Genomic DNA, 13,229 nt, shown 5'->3' with positions numbered 1-13,229 from the left:
GTCTAGACACCAATCTAAACATTCCAGACTCAAGGCAGACCATGGCTGGGCCTGAGGTGGGAGGCCCCGTGTGCCATGGAATCCAGCAGAGGGAGGATTAATTCCAGCTGAGGCTGAGGGCCATTGCATGAAGCCAAGAGCACGTGAGGTGAGGTGCCCAGTAAGGTATCAAGCCTCTGCATCTCAAGCGTGTTGATTTTCTTGTTTTGGAAGTTTGAACCCCCTAAAAATGAACCAGGCATCCTCAGGGATTGGCACATTTACGGTGACTATGTGAACCAGTTACAACCACTTGTTTGTTCCTAAAGCCCACACCAGAGAGCCAAGCTGATGTTGCTTGGGGCACAGCCACAAAATAAGCTTCCATTGTGCCAGTCACTTGCACCCAGAGCTGGATGGGCAGTCTTCATCGGGGCCTTTGGAGGGTTTGGGGTGAAGGATATTGGAGTAGAACCAGGTCTCTTTGTAGAGATCCTATTTTAAGGATAACCCCTATGACACAAGTAACCCCAAATGAGTCAGTGTGTACAGTGCCCATCCAGGACAATGAGGACAAAGCAAGACCACGAGAAATGATTAGCAGGACTTGTCTCACACTATTTACAGGACTGCTTTGATTTTCAGACCACAATCGGTTTTCATATGACTGATTAAAAACATGTGCCAGTTGAAGTCACAGCTGCAGAAGAAAAGTGGAAAAAGCAATGAGCCTTAGATGTTTTGGAACTTGCCTCTATTTGCAAAAATGAATTCTGACTTGATTTATATTTCCTTGATTTCCTGACAATGAGGGTCATGTCCCTGAACCACTTCTCCCACCCCACCCCACTCCACCACACGTTGGCCTGTCTCCGACAACATCATAAAGCTCATCTCATGATTGCCCAGAGAAAAGTATTTGAATTCCAGCAAGAGACTATGGAGTTCTGTTTCAGAAGAAGATCATTGTAATTTGGAAAATAAGAAGTCCCCCCAAAAATGAGGCAAAAGGCAGCAAGGCCACGGGGTCTCCCATGTGGCCCCTTATGTGGCTGTGGAGTGAGAAGCATCATTCCAGGGGCGCCGAGATCAGGGTACCAGTGGGCAGGTACCTTCCCTGAATTCCCAAAGCTTCTGTTTTCTGGCCTGCCAACTGAGAGCAGGGCTTCCTGCCACACTGGACGGGGGCATGCTTAACCTGCCTCCTGTAGCTCCTTCCCTTTCTCCAGAGCCCCTAACCTCTTTAGGCTTTCTTTTCTGTTTTTGCTTTTGTTTTCTTAAAGCTGTATCGGTTCAGATGTTCAGGTGTTGATCTCATGGATTTCTGTTCTTTTGAAAAGATCCATCAAATAAATATGGAACTATAGTTCCAGGAGGGAAAATCCCTGTTGATGAGCCTTTGTTGGGCAAAGTTCCTAACTGTCTTGCCCTGAAGGCCTCTGAGGATTTCCCTGATGTTCCCTGTCATAACTAACTCTTCAGGGTCTCCAGAGCCCCTTCCCCAGAACACGCTAACACCTTGTTATGGCACCTCCCCTCGGTAGGAGGACAGAGGGGCACCTGAGGAACCAGCCTTCCATCCTTTTTTGTGAAGTGCCTGTGGTGCCACTAAACATCTTCTTGGAGCCCCGCGGGGTTCTTCGCTGATCTTGTCTTATTGGTGAAAGAGCATCGCAAATAGTAACAGCCGCCACCGCAGCCTGACCGCACTGCCGCCACCTGTGACGTAGCTAGGGCTAGGGCCCCAACTTAACAGATGAAGAACCAAGACCCAAAGAAGTTAAGTGGCTTGCTCAAAGTCATCTTAAAACCATAACTGGATGGCATTAAGAGATCATCAAGTATAATCTTCCTGTTACGGGTGAGGAAACTGAGTCCCAGTTCCAGATGACACAGCAAGCCAAAGCCTGGACTGAACACATGTCTTCTGCTTCATGACTCAATACTCTTTCCACTTGACCCACTGACACCCCCTTACAACACCTATTACCGACCCTTCCTGAACAGAAGGGGGACCCAGCCAACTTTGATGGCCCCATCATGGGCAACAAGAGCCCTGTGATTCTTAAATATCCCTCTAGTTCCCAAACCACACCCTTGACTAGAGCCTTGCACAGAAGCACACCCAGCAGGCTCGGGCAGAGACAGCAGAGCCTGCAGGTGCCTCTTGGTGCACAGCTCATCCTTAGATAACCCAAGTGTGCCACTGGCAGCTCTGGACTGGATTTCAAGAGATACACAGTGTCCCGACAAGGTTGGCTGGGCGTCCAACCCCGACACTGGCCATCTCTGTGCCTGCAAGTGCCAGCTCAGTGTGATGAGCGAGAAGTTATCCAAGAAGCCACGGCGGAAAGGACGAACTGAGGGCGGGACCCAAGGCCCCTCTTCTTCTGCAGCCACACATGCTCCAGCTGTTCCCACAGACTCAGAGCCTCTCCCCTCGGGCCCAGCACGGTCCCCATGGTAACAGTTGACATCTATCAATCATCTCTTAAGCCAGGCACCAAGCCAAAGGCTGACTTGGACCATCTCATTTAATCCTCACAAGGATTACCCTTCAAGGCAAGTTAAGGTTATTTTTCCCCTTTTATAGTTGAAGAAATTAAAGCTAATGAGGTGAGTCACTTGCCCAAGCGATACAGCCAGTAAGGAACAGCACCAGGCTGGGAGCCCAGGTGTGGCTGGCTCCAGAGCACACGCCACACACCCGGCCTTGTCCTTCCTGGCCCACGGCCTGCAGGACCTTGGAGATCACCAGGCTCAGCTCCCTGTACTTTGTTCATGAGGAGGGTGACACCTGGAATGGGGAAGGGATTTCCTGCTGAATGCCCCCCTTCCCTGTTGCCTGGCTCCTGGTCGGAGGGATATGGCTACCTCGCTCCTTGCCTAGGAGCCAAGGCCTGGCCAGAGCTGCTCTGAAGTCATGCAAAACCTACCCAGCTTCGGCCGGAGGTCAGTTCTTGAAGTTTTATTCTTTTCACCTGAGACTCAGGAATTGGCCGGAGCTGTGATTTTATAACGCCTGGAGGAAAGAACCGAGACCAGGGAGGGAGGTCAGGACCTTACTTTGTCTTGAGGCATATTTAGCTCGAATTTGTTCTAAAAATAAATTCACTTCCAGTGTAAATAGATAGAATGATGAGTTTGACCGACACAGGGCCTCTCCCTGCAGGTCCTCTGGGCCAGTCAGTGGAGGTGAGGAGGCCTGCCCTCCCCCGCCCGAGGCCCACTTATACTTCACAGCTTGCCATCCACTTTGTCTTTGGGTCAAAGAGGTTTTTAAAAGGTGACAGATAACTAGTGCTTTTGGCAAGCTATACCCTGGGCAGGTCTCCGTTTTCTCTGATAAAAAGTGAGATAAATGAAAACAGCACTTAAAAAAAAAAATATCTGTAAATGGGTGGGAGCCAGTCACCGTTTCCCCTTCCTCCTCCTCCCGTTCCCTGGACTGACTTGTGAGGAGCCAAGCGGAGCAGCCCTCACTGACAACAGCTGGTAGCCTCATGCCTCTAAATAGCCCTCCTCCACACTGCTTCCCCTTGGCGTCACGCAGCTTGCCCTGGCAGGGAAAGCCCAGGACAGAACAGGAAACTTCAGAACTTTCTGAAGAAGGAAAGAGCTTGCTCTAAAGCATGCTCCCTCTTGCCAAGACCTTTAGGCCTAAAGGAGCTCATATTGCTGCAGCCTGGACCCCCGAAGTTTTTAAGGGAAAACTGAACTGATCCGATTTGCTTCAGGACCGGGACCGTGTGACTCTGGTGCTGCAGGAAGGGAGAGGGAGGGTAGGGGAGGAGGAGAGAGATAGGGAGAGCTCCCTGCCCCAGCAGCAGCCGGCCCCCTCCACTCACTTCATCAGGTGCCTGTTGCAGGGCCAGCTTCTACCTCAGATGGGGGGACACTGCCCTGCCCATGGGTGCCGGTGTCGGCCACACTCCCCGGGATACTTGAAGCAGCAAAGCAGACACAGTGGACGTTGGCAGCAGCCTGTCAGTCTCTGTCCCTTGAGGATGGGCCACCAGGCTCTCCTCCAGTGGATGCATGCATGTCACTGGGCAAACAGCAGCAGATGGAATGTGGGTGAGAATGAGTGGCCCACACATCTGGGTGATGGCAGACAATCAGCAAGGTCCCTTCCCACACTATCCCGGGCAAGTGTCATGGTAGGGTGGGCTCGTCACCCCTGCTCACTGTGGGAAGCAAAGCTTCCCTTGCCCTGTCAGCCTGGCTCTAGGCCTGTGGCTCTCCGGACCTCAGCGCCATCCCTCCCATCCATAAGAATGCGTATAGTGGTACAGCTGGCAGAAAAGGGCTTTGAGCTCATAGGTCTCAGAGACAGTGACAGTTTGGCAAGCTCAGGACTGTGTCAGACAGGATGTGCATGGAAGAGAGTGCTTTATCTTTCTCACTAACTGTTGGCATAATTTGACATTGGAGAATGGGCTGCATTTTTTCAGTCCCTAAATATCACATTTGTCCACTCTCTGAGGCTACTCTCACCTCAATGTGTAATGGACACACCTTAACTCTATTGCAAACCAGTAGCCATCGGTAGTGATGTCACCTGTAGCCACTAAGTCTCGCTGAGTGTTGTCTGTCGGCTGGCCTGTGGGCTCATGGGGAAGATGTGCTCCCCACTTGCCGGGACCCGCCATGCAGCCTGGCAAGTACAACATAACGTGCATATGTGGCACACAGTCTGGGAGAAGCACAGAGATTGTCTTGGCAACCAAGCGAGACCTGATAGGAGTCAGGGTATTTGGCCTGAGCATGAATAATGCCCAGAGGTGGGAAATAGCACAAGTGAGGAAAAGCAGGTGGCCAGATGGAGTTGGGGGCTTGCATCCTGGACCATGCATGGGCTTCAGGGGGTCTGGGACAGGATCCTTAGCTTTCATAGCTTCTCTAGGGAGGGGTGCATGAGCCTGAAAATGTGGTGGAAGGACAAAAACAAATTAGTGACATGTTGGAGCCAGAGAGTGAACATCATTGAGTGCCAGGCTGCAAGTCTGGGGAACATGCAGGGTGTGTTTGGGGTAGTGGCAGAGACCCATACTTGAAGAAAATGTATTTAGTTGCAACAGAAAGGCCAAGTAAGCCTGAATCCAGGGGGCAAACAGCCTTCTGCACCAGTTGTGTTGAAAGGTAACAAGACCAGGAGGCATGGGGTGTCACAGAGCATAGAGGGACGTGGTGGAGGAAGAAGAACCTTCAGGAGAATTCACCACAAGGCTTTAGGAGCGGTGGAAACACGGCTCTGTTACAGAAGTACGAATGGGCCAAAGCACATTCATGACAACATTGAGGAACCCTTCACTTGGAGCACAGTGGCTTAAACTCCAGAGGTGTCCAGGTCACAGAGCCCTGCAAGCGGCTGGAATGTGGGACCGGAAGTGTGGCAGAGAAATGAGGGCCCGAGGCCCAAATGGGGTGATTCTGTGCTGAGTGAGTTGTGTGAGCCTGAGCAGAGCACCATGTGTGAGGGATCTGGGGGGCAAGACAGGAGGATTCCAGAGAGAGGGAGCTCACGAGGGGGCACAGCAAGGAGCAGGGAAAGGAGCCCTAGGGTGTGGAATGTCACACGGGAGGACACCTTCCCAAGAGAGGAGCCCTCACATAATGCTGCACAGAGCCTGCGGTGGCCAGGGTGGCAAAAGCCAGGGCAAAGTGGTGACATTTGAAAGCAGTTTCGGTTGACTCGGTGTCAGAGCAGCGGGGCAGGCAGTCAGGTGTCACATAACTGCATAGTGGGGCCCCAGGGCCTTTTGATTTATGCGGGGCTACTTACCCCTGCATCGAAGGAGCCCTGTTAGGGGACTTTGTGGTCCTGGTGATGACAGGGCCTATTGGTGGCCTGTTCTGATTAATGTCCTTTTCCTGAGTGAGCCACTCTGGATAAGTTAGGTGTGACCACTCTGGCCTCATGTTGAGTCAGGGGCAGGGGAGAGAGATGTTGGTGGCAAGCTCGGATGACCAGGGGCAGGGGGTTCCCACCCCTCCACTTTCTGCCTCCCCTGCTGTCTTTCCGTAGAGCTTTGGGTTCCTAGCTCACAGCAAGCCACCCCTGCCCCCAGTCCCTGATCCCACCGTGCTGCTGGCCCACAACGCCTGTGATGCCGCCTCCACCTTCCTTGGTCGTGCCAGCCCAGCGCCTCACGGTACCTCCATCGGTGCCCTTACCGCCTTGACTGGTGTTACTGATGTGTTTATCTCCTCCTCTAAACTGGGATCTTCTGTTCTGCAGGGGCCCCATCCGGGTCCTCTCGCAGCCCCAGGCGCCTCATACCGTGCCTGGTGGAGCGGGCCCATGTCACATGCGGAGTTCATCTCCACAGATTTGAATCTGGGTTCCAGGAAGGCCAGACGGTCTGCCCCAGATCATGTCAGCTGTCCGTGACTGACCAAGGAAGGGTCTCTCGATACACAGCCTGGCTTTCCTGCCAGTAGACCAAACCGCACATATGTTTGGAAATAAATGGAGACTGTGGAACAGTTAGAAACCCTTTTTATTAGACCCTCTTTGTAGGAAGTCAAAGATCCAACGGAGTGAAGAATACAACTCTTTCCATTTAAGCCACAAAAACGGCTAGGCCACTGGCTTGGCCACTCTGGCTTGTGGGGGGGGATCAGGCCCTTGTCTCTGGCCGAGGAGAGGCAGAAGGAGCCTGAGTACTGATGTCTACTAGGAGCTGGCATCCGGGGAGGGCTGGGTACAGGCCCTTTAAGCAGCCGTGCAAGATAGCACAGACGTGAAGTGCATGTCCCTCCCTTGGAAAAATCCAGAGGGTTTTGCATCAGCAGGGAAGGGAAATCCAACCCAAGATGCAGGAACAATAAATAACAACTGTTCTGAGTTAGGCCGAAAGCTCTGAGTTGCACTTTTTTTCAAGTTGTTTGCGCTAACCACATTTTTTTTTCTCCCCCTCTTTCCCACCAGGGCTTATTTCAAAACCTTTGTCCCTCAGTTCCAGGAGGCAGCGTTTGCCAATGGAAAGCTCTAGGAAACACCAGTCTGGAGAGGCGGCCAGCCAGACTGCTGTGTCCACATGCGTGTCAGCACATATGGCTGCTTCCTGGAAGCCGCTTGGAATGCCTTCATGGCAGCGTTCTGCTCACACCGTGGCTTTGCACGCCCCGCCTGGAACCCAAACTGAAGCTGGCTGGTGGTGACCTGGATCCTCGAGCCCCCACCTCTGGTTGCTCCCTCTTTGTTTCCTTCAGTATATTTCTTAGTTGGAAGAAATAAAATGACAAATAATGACACAGTATTTTTCCGGGGAAAGTAAGACATCACAGATGCACACACCCTTATTCCAGGAAGGCCTTTGTCTCTAAGACCTCCCGTCTTTGCCTTTATTTTTCCCTGAAACTAATGTTGTGTATGTGTGCATGTGCGTGTGCATGTGCGTGTGCATGTGTGTGTGTGTTTTACACCCCAGCATTTCCCACTTGGGGTAGTTCTCCATTGGAAAAGGCGTTGCCTGAATGAATCTGACCACCCTGCGTGGTTTCAGTCACCCACCCAGCCAGGCCCAGGGCTGGTGCTCAGGACCAACTGGGATCCAGCACAACCGCCACTGCCCCCCCCCCTCAGCTCCCTGTGAGTGCACCATATGCACAGAGGCAGTGATTAAAGTTTGCCAAATGTGCCACCTCCGTCCTCCCCTCTCTCCAGTCCCCCCTCCCAAGGCTGGTGGGAGAGCTCTTTGGGCTCATGCAGCCTCGTGCAGATCAAACCTGTAAGACAAAGGTTGGGTCTTGTGGGCCATCACTGGCATGTCTGTGGCATCCTGGCTCAGGCCCGGCAGCTCTGCAGCCACCCAGGAGCGGAGTAGGGGCAGATACCCTGAGGAAGTTCCATCTTCCCTTTACTTCTGGATTGTCAGAGCCAGATGGAGTCTCAGAACTCCTCTCGTTTTCACCCCCAGCCCTGTCCCCTACTGCTTCTGCAAGCACAGAGAGAAGTCAGGCCCAAGAGCTACAGAAACTCGACAGGCAACCTGGGAGTAAAGCTGGAGCTGGGGGCCAGGCTCCCCCCATCACCATCGCATAGCTTCCCTTAGCTTCCTCACCAGCTGAGTCCACCCAACCTGACCACTTGACAAGATGTACAGTTTCGCTTAGCATTGTCGCGTCCTGAAGGCTTCCAACACGGGCAAGTGGGACCTCGGTGCAGAGGGGAGAGAAGCAAGCGGCTGGCCTGCCTGGGCAGTGCTCTTCCCTGGGCACCCGCCTTCCCTGGCGAAGGGGAAGCCCTGGCGCACCTGTAGGCTCTCACGGGCCTCTCGCCATTCTCTTGGTTTAACCAGGTTTTACCTTGTGAGCCTGAAAGGAAGCCAGATCAAGGCCCTTGTGGGGACTGGGAGGGCTGCCTCTCCTTCCTGTGTTCTCGAGCACCCAGGAATATTCCCAGGGGGCAGGAGAACAGCTCGAACAGACCTCCCTGCTGGCTACCAGCTGGACGACTGCCCAGCTTTGGGCTCTTACAGCTGTGGGTACTTTGCCCCCTGCCCTGCAACCTTGGGAACTCCCATGACAAGAGAACAGTCCAGTGACCTGTGTCCACACCCCAGCTCTGCCATTAGCTGGCTCTGTGGCCTAGAGGAAGTCCCTTCTCTCGTCCTACAGGGACTCGGCTCATCAGGAACTCCCAGGGAGCTGTTTGAAGAGTGGTTGCTCGAGCCTTCACTGCACCTCTGCTCAGTCAGTTCTTACCAGCCAGGGCTGACACATCTGGGTTTTGATAGAACCCCCATCGTGATTCTTCTGAGCCTTAAGCCAGCTGACCACCCTGGAGCCTCTTCTGTCCCCGGTCATTGGACTGCCCACTCTTCCTCAGTGCAGCGGTGAGCCAACTGTCACTCTCTTTGTCCCATGACATCATCACTTAGGGTTGCTGTGACCCCCTCCCTGCATGGAGGGCCATGGATTGGGCTCTCGGCCCATAGAGCCAAGAGTTGACTGAGTCAACTCAGTAGGGGACTCCAGGCCAGTTCTAGCAGAGGGTGGTTTGGCAGTTGTGGGATGGGGTGAGGTCACGTGGCCTGGACCCTTGGCGTTTCAAACAGCCAGTTGATAGAACAGCCAGTAGTGGGCAATGTGACCTGGGGACAGCCCTCCTGCCCCTGCCAACTTCTAGGGGTGCACATATGCCCAGGCCGGCTGGACCATCGATGATATACCCACGCTTCTGCCAAGTAGGCACAATCTGAGCAGGAAGCGCTGTCACACCCTTTACCTCAGAGCATCTCACAGCAGACCTGTGAAGTCAGCAAGCCGGTAGGGTAGCCCCTGTTCCACCAATGAGGAAGCAAGATCAGAGAGATTAAGTGAGTTACCCACAACCACCAGCCAGTCAGTGCCAGAGTCAGGATCCAACCCAGGCTCCTAGCTGAAGATCCAGCGCTGCTTCTCACATATGTCCCCATCACTGTCGTAAAACAAACTGACATCTTGGCTTTCCCAGTGAAGGATGATGTGCTATGTATAGACTCATGAGCACGAGGATTATATGAATTTTAGACACTTTCGTTCCCCTTACCACAGGAGGAGGGTTTGGGTTGATTTTCTCAGGAGGAACCAAACAACAGAAGGTGACAGTGGCCACTTCGTGTTTCTAATACCACGGATCCAAAAACCAGTGTTTGTGAGTTTGAGCTCTACCCTCACCAGCAGCAGAAGTGGTGCCTGTAAATGGGTGACTGTCACCAGTGTGTTTTTAAATCCTTCTTGCTAGTTCAGCCCATCATTGGGCATCATACCTGCATACAGAGTGCAGCCCAGGACTAATTAGTAAATGACTATAAAATGCTTTGAAGAAGAAAAGTGCCATATATGAGAGCACATTATTATTACCTCGTAAATCCTGTCACCAGCTTAGTCAACCCTTGTAATTTCAGTTGAATCTTGAGCTGAGCACAGACAAGGAGAAGGTTTGGGATGCGTTGACTGCTATTACCTGGGCATCTCCCGGGGGCCCCGGGGTGGAGGCACAGGGCCCTGGACGGCCAGCCTTGAGCCTTCTCCCAGCCTCTAAGCCTCCTGAGGACCCGTCGCCAACAGCCCGAGGGGGCCCCACGACAGAGCCACCGTGCTCCTGGGAACAAACTGGAAAGAGCACGAACCTGGGGAGAGACTTCTATTTGAATCCTGGCTCTGCCCACTTAGTGGCTGGTGAATATTTAACAAGCAGTTCTTTAGCGGTTTAAAAAAGGACAAGAAAAACAGGAGGGGCCCGATTTATACTGTTTGCCAGTTTCCATGGTGTAAATACCCCCGACCCCCGCCCGTGACCAATTTCCAGCTACCAACGTAAGGTCCCTGGATGCAGACCTGGGAAGAGCAGGGAGGGTGGTTGTGGGAGCCTCCCCAGGGGCAAGCAGACTCCAGGGCAGATCTTCACTGGGTCTCTCTGAGTTTTGTTTTCCTCATCTGTAAAATGGGAGTAAAGATCTGCCTCCTAGGGTTGTGAGAATAAAATCAGGAATGTACAGAAGGCACCAAGTATGGTGATTGGCGCACGGGGAAATTTGATAAACGGTGGCTATTATGATCGCAGACCAGAAAAATGATTTTCTGATGTTGACATTGGCCTTTTTCTGAAAAGTCAGAGTGCCCCTGTTAAGAAGTCCTGCCAATGAATGTGGCCTTTGGAAGAGTGACTCTGTCTGGATGACTAGGAAGACAAAATGATGAATCATGTGGATTTTAACGAATGGGAGAGGAGAAATTTCTGTGGGAGTTCCCACCGCCGCCGCCACCACCACCACTACCCCCCACCATCACCACGCTGGGGTGGTGGGGCTTCAGGCTCTGGGGAGCGTTGGAGAGCAAACACCCCCGTGACCTGCTTCTGTGCCCCAGCACCTGCTCTCTCACAGGCAGGAAAATCAGAGCAACACAGGTCACTTTTGCTTCTGACTCAGTTTCAGTTTCTGATGACCACAGACTCTTGTTTTGGAGGCACAGCCTTGGTAGAGAAATAACCACACTTGGTTTGCTTCTTGCTCGGGCCTATAAATAGTGCCAGTCCCAGAATCTGTCCCAGTTCGTTGGGGACTGGCCCATCCCACAGCTTTCCTTAGCATGAACGTTAAAAACATCATCTTGTGGTCAGACGGCATCTAATCCTATTCGTGGCCTCATAATCAATGGATTGGTGCTTTTATTTTTTTTTTTTTTATTTTTTTATTTATTTATTTTTTTTTTTGGATTGGTGCTTTTAAAAATAAAAACAAGAGAAGAAGCCTTGCCTTTTAGTTTATGCGTCTGTAGTGCTTCTGTGCAGGGCCTGTAGAGTGAAAGGAGAGTAGATCAGATGCCAAACAGAAACAATGCTGGATGGGTGGCCATGGTTTTGGTGACCCTTATCAAGCTCTAAATGACATTCCATGCTGGCTACTTTTTATACGTTGTCTTTTTCAATCATCAAAATGACTAAATGAGGTAGATTATCATCCCCATTTTATAGATCAAGAAACTGAGCTTCAACGAGGTTAAATAACTTGTGTAAGGCCAGGAGGCTGGTGTTCTTAACTATTCATTCATCCCTGCTACTCTCTCTCCCTCCCTCCTACCTTCCCTCGCTTCTCCCTCTGCTCCCAGTCCATCCCCCTCCTTATCACACAAACACAATGAGCCCAGGGCTCTGCTTCTTTCCACTTCCCTTATCCAGCTTCTCCAAGTGGAGGGAGATTTATTGTCTACTCTATAAAAGACATTCATGTCCTGGTTTTTGACATTTTCTGGAGGAGGAAAGGGGCCTGGGGTGGTCAGGCAAGGCCAAGATCAGATGGAAGCATGAGTCAGGCCAAGATCTGCAGGTTCCAAGGCTAGACTTCACCCCAGGGGGTTCTGTGTGTCTGCGTGCACTCACCCAGAGGATGCTTTGAAGTAGTCTTTGTATAGGCAGATAGGCCAATCCGTGTGGTTACATAAATATATATATATAAATTTATATATATATATAATCTCCACAGATTTTCAGATGACTGAGCCAGGGCCAGCCCCACAGTTGAAAAAAAATCTGACTTTGTGCCATGTTCTCAGGTTAAAGTCCAAAACACACTTGGTTGGAATAATGGCCTAATATCAGGGGAAAATGAGATGAAATGGCTGTGGCAATTATTAAGGAAGATTACCAGGGTATTTCCAAAGGCATAGGATCCATGAACTGATTCCAGAGCAAATATGAAAGAACTCCAAGGGTTATTTCCTAACATAGCTCACGTTCTCCTTCTGTGGGGCACCCACATTGCTCCTCCATTCATCTCTGACCCCTTTGGAAGAAGCCACACTTTACAAGTCTGAGAGGTCATGCTTGGGGTCATGATGAATTATGACTAATTACAGTAATAAAAGTAGCCCCACAGGCAACCCAGGAATGACCAGAATGACCCTCCCTGCTCTGGGCCAGCTGCCCTTGCACCACTGTGGGACGAGCAGCACGGCGTGTGGAAGGTGTGACAGATACACATTCCTCCAGAATGGAGCCCACCACCTGCTTCTTCAGTGTCATCAAGGAGCAATCCTTCTACATAAGTCTCTTCATTCCAAAGTTTCTCTCTGGAACATACCCTTTGAACCCGTTTAGGTTCCACCCAGGGAAATCCATCCCTTTCCATTCCACGATCACACTTTTGCCACCAAACGAGACTACCCGGCTCCTGGTGACCTTTGGCTGTCTGCGCAGGTGCCAATAGAGCAGAAGCTCAGAAGGCAGCAGGTGCCTTCTAGAAATAAGGTGGTGGATGGGTGTTAAACAACAGAAGCCCTCTTGAGGGCCACACATGAGACCCCAGGCCTTGTTCTGGCCCCTGCACATCCATCGCCTTTCTGGTCTCTGGCCAATAGCAAAGCTCATAGGCCCCCACCGTAGAGAGCCGGAGGTGGGTGGCAGAGCTCTGAGCGCAATCTCTGGGTAGGCCCAAAATCATGTTGAGTGTAACAACGACTACAGAGTAAGAGTGCCACCTCACCAGGGTACAGCCTTGGAGTCTTCTGGGTGCATATGTGCGAGTAGGTTTATGGAGGGATTTTACCTCATTTCATAGCCCAGCAAGGGGCTGCTGTCATGCCTGGGGACCTGAGGTCTGGGGCCAGGGTCTGCCTCTTGGGGCCAGATGGACCTGGGGGAAGACTCCTCCGGGGATCATTCCTTCACTCACAACACAGCCCGGGCTTCAGATGACCCTGATGGCCCCTATCCTGCCTCAGTGCCCACTCCTGACACTCAAGCATGGGCCCCCATGGGG

General features: G+C 51.9%; 1 protein-coding gene across 3 annotated transcripts in view; it reads left to right on the top strand.

Moving 5' to 3' along the window:
- BABAM2 (BRISC and BRCA1 A complex member 2) overlaps positions 1-7,244 on the top strand; it is a 407,463-nt gene extending 400,219 nt beyond the window's left edge. For 2 of the 3 annotated variants that reach the window (XM_041755097.1, XM_041755099.1), the window contains one exon: positions 6,914-7,122. In XM_041755097.1, coding sequence (XP_041611031.1) covers positions 6,914-6,977 — 64 coding nt within the window. In that variant the 3' untranslated portion in view covers positions 6,978-7,122. Of the gene's footprint in view, positions 1-6,913 lie in introns of all 3 variants that reach the window. The other variant, XM_041755098.1, reaches the window with a different exon arrangement.
- Positions 7,245-13,229: the final 5,985 nt, after the last annotated feature.

Source organism: Vulpes lagopus, chromosome 5 (genome assembly GCF_018345385.1).
Source record: "Vulpes lagopus strain Blue_001 chromosome 5, ASM1834538v1, whole genome shotgun sequence".
Classification (NCBI taxonomy): Eukaryota; Metazoa; Chordata; class Mammalia; order Carnivora; family Canidae; genus Vulpes; species Vulpes lagopus.
Note: the sequence above shows the minus strand (reverse complement) of the source record. Positions and strands in the feature narration are given on the sequence as shown.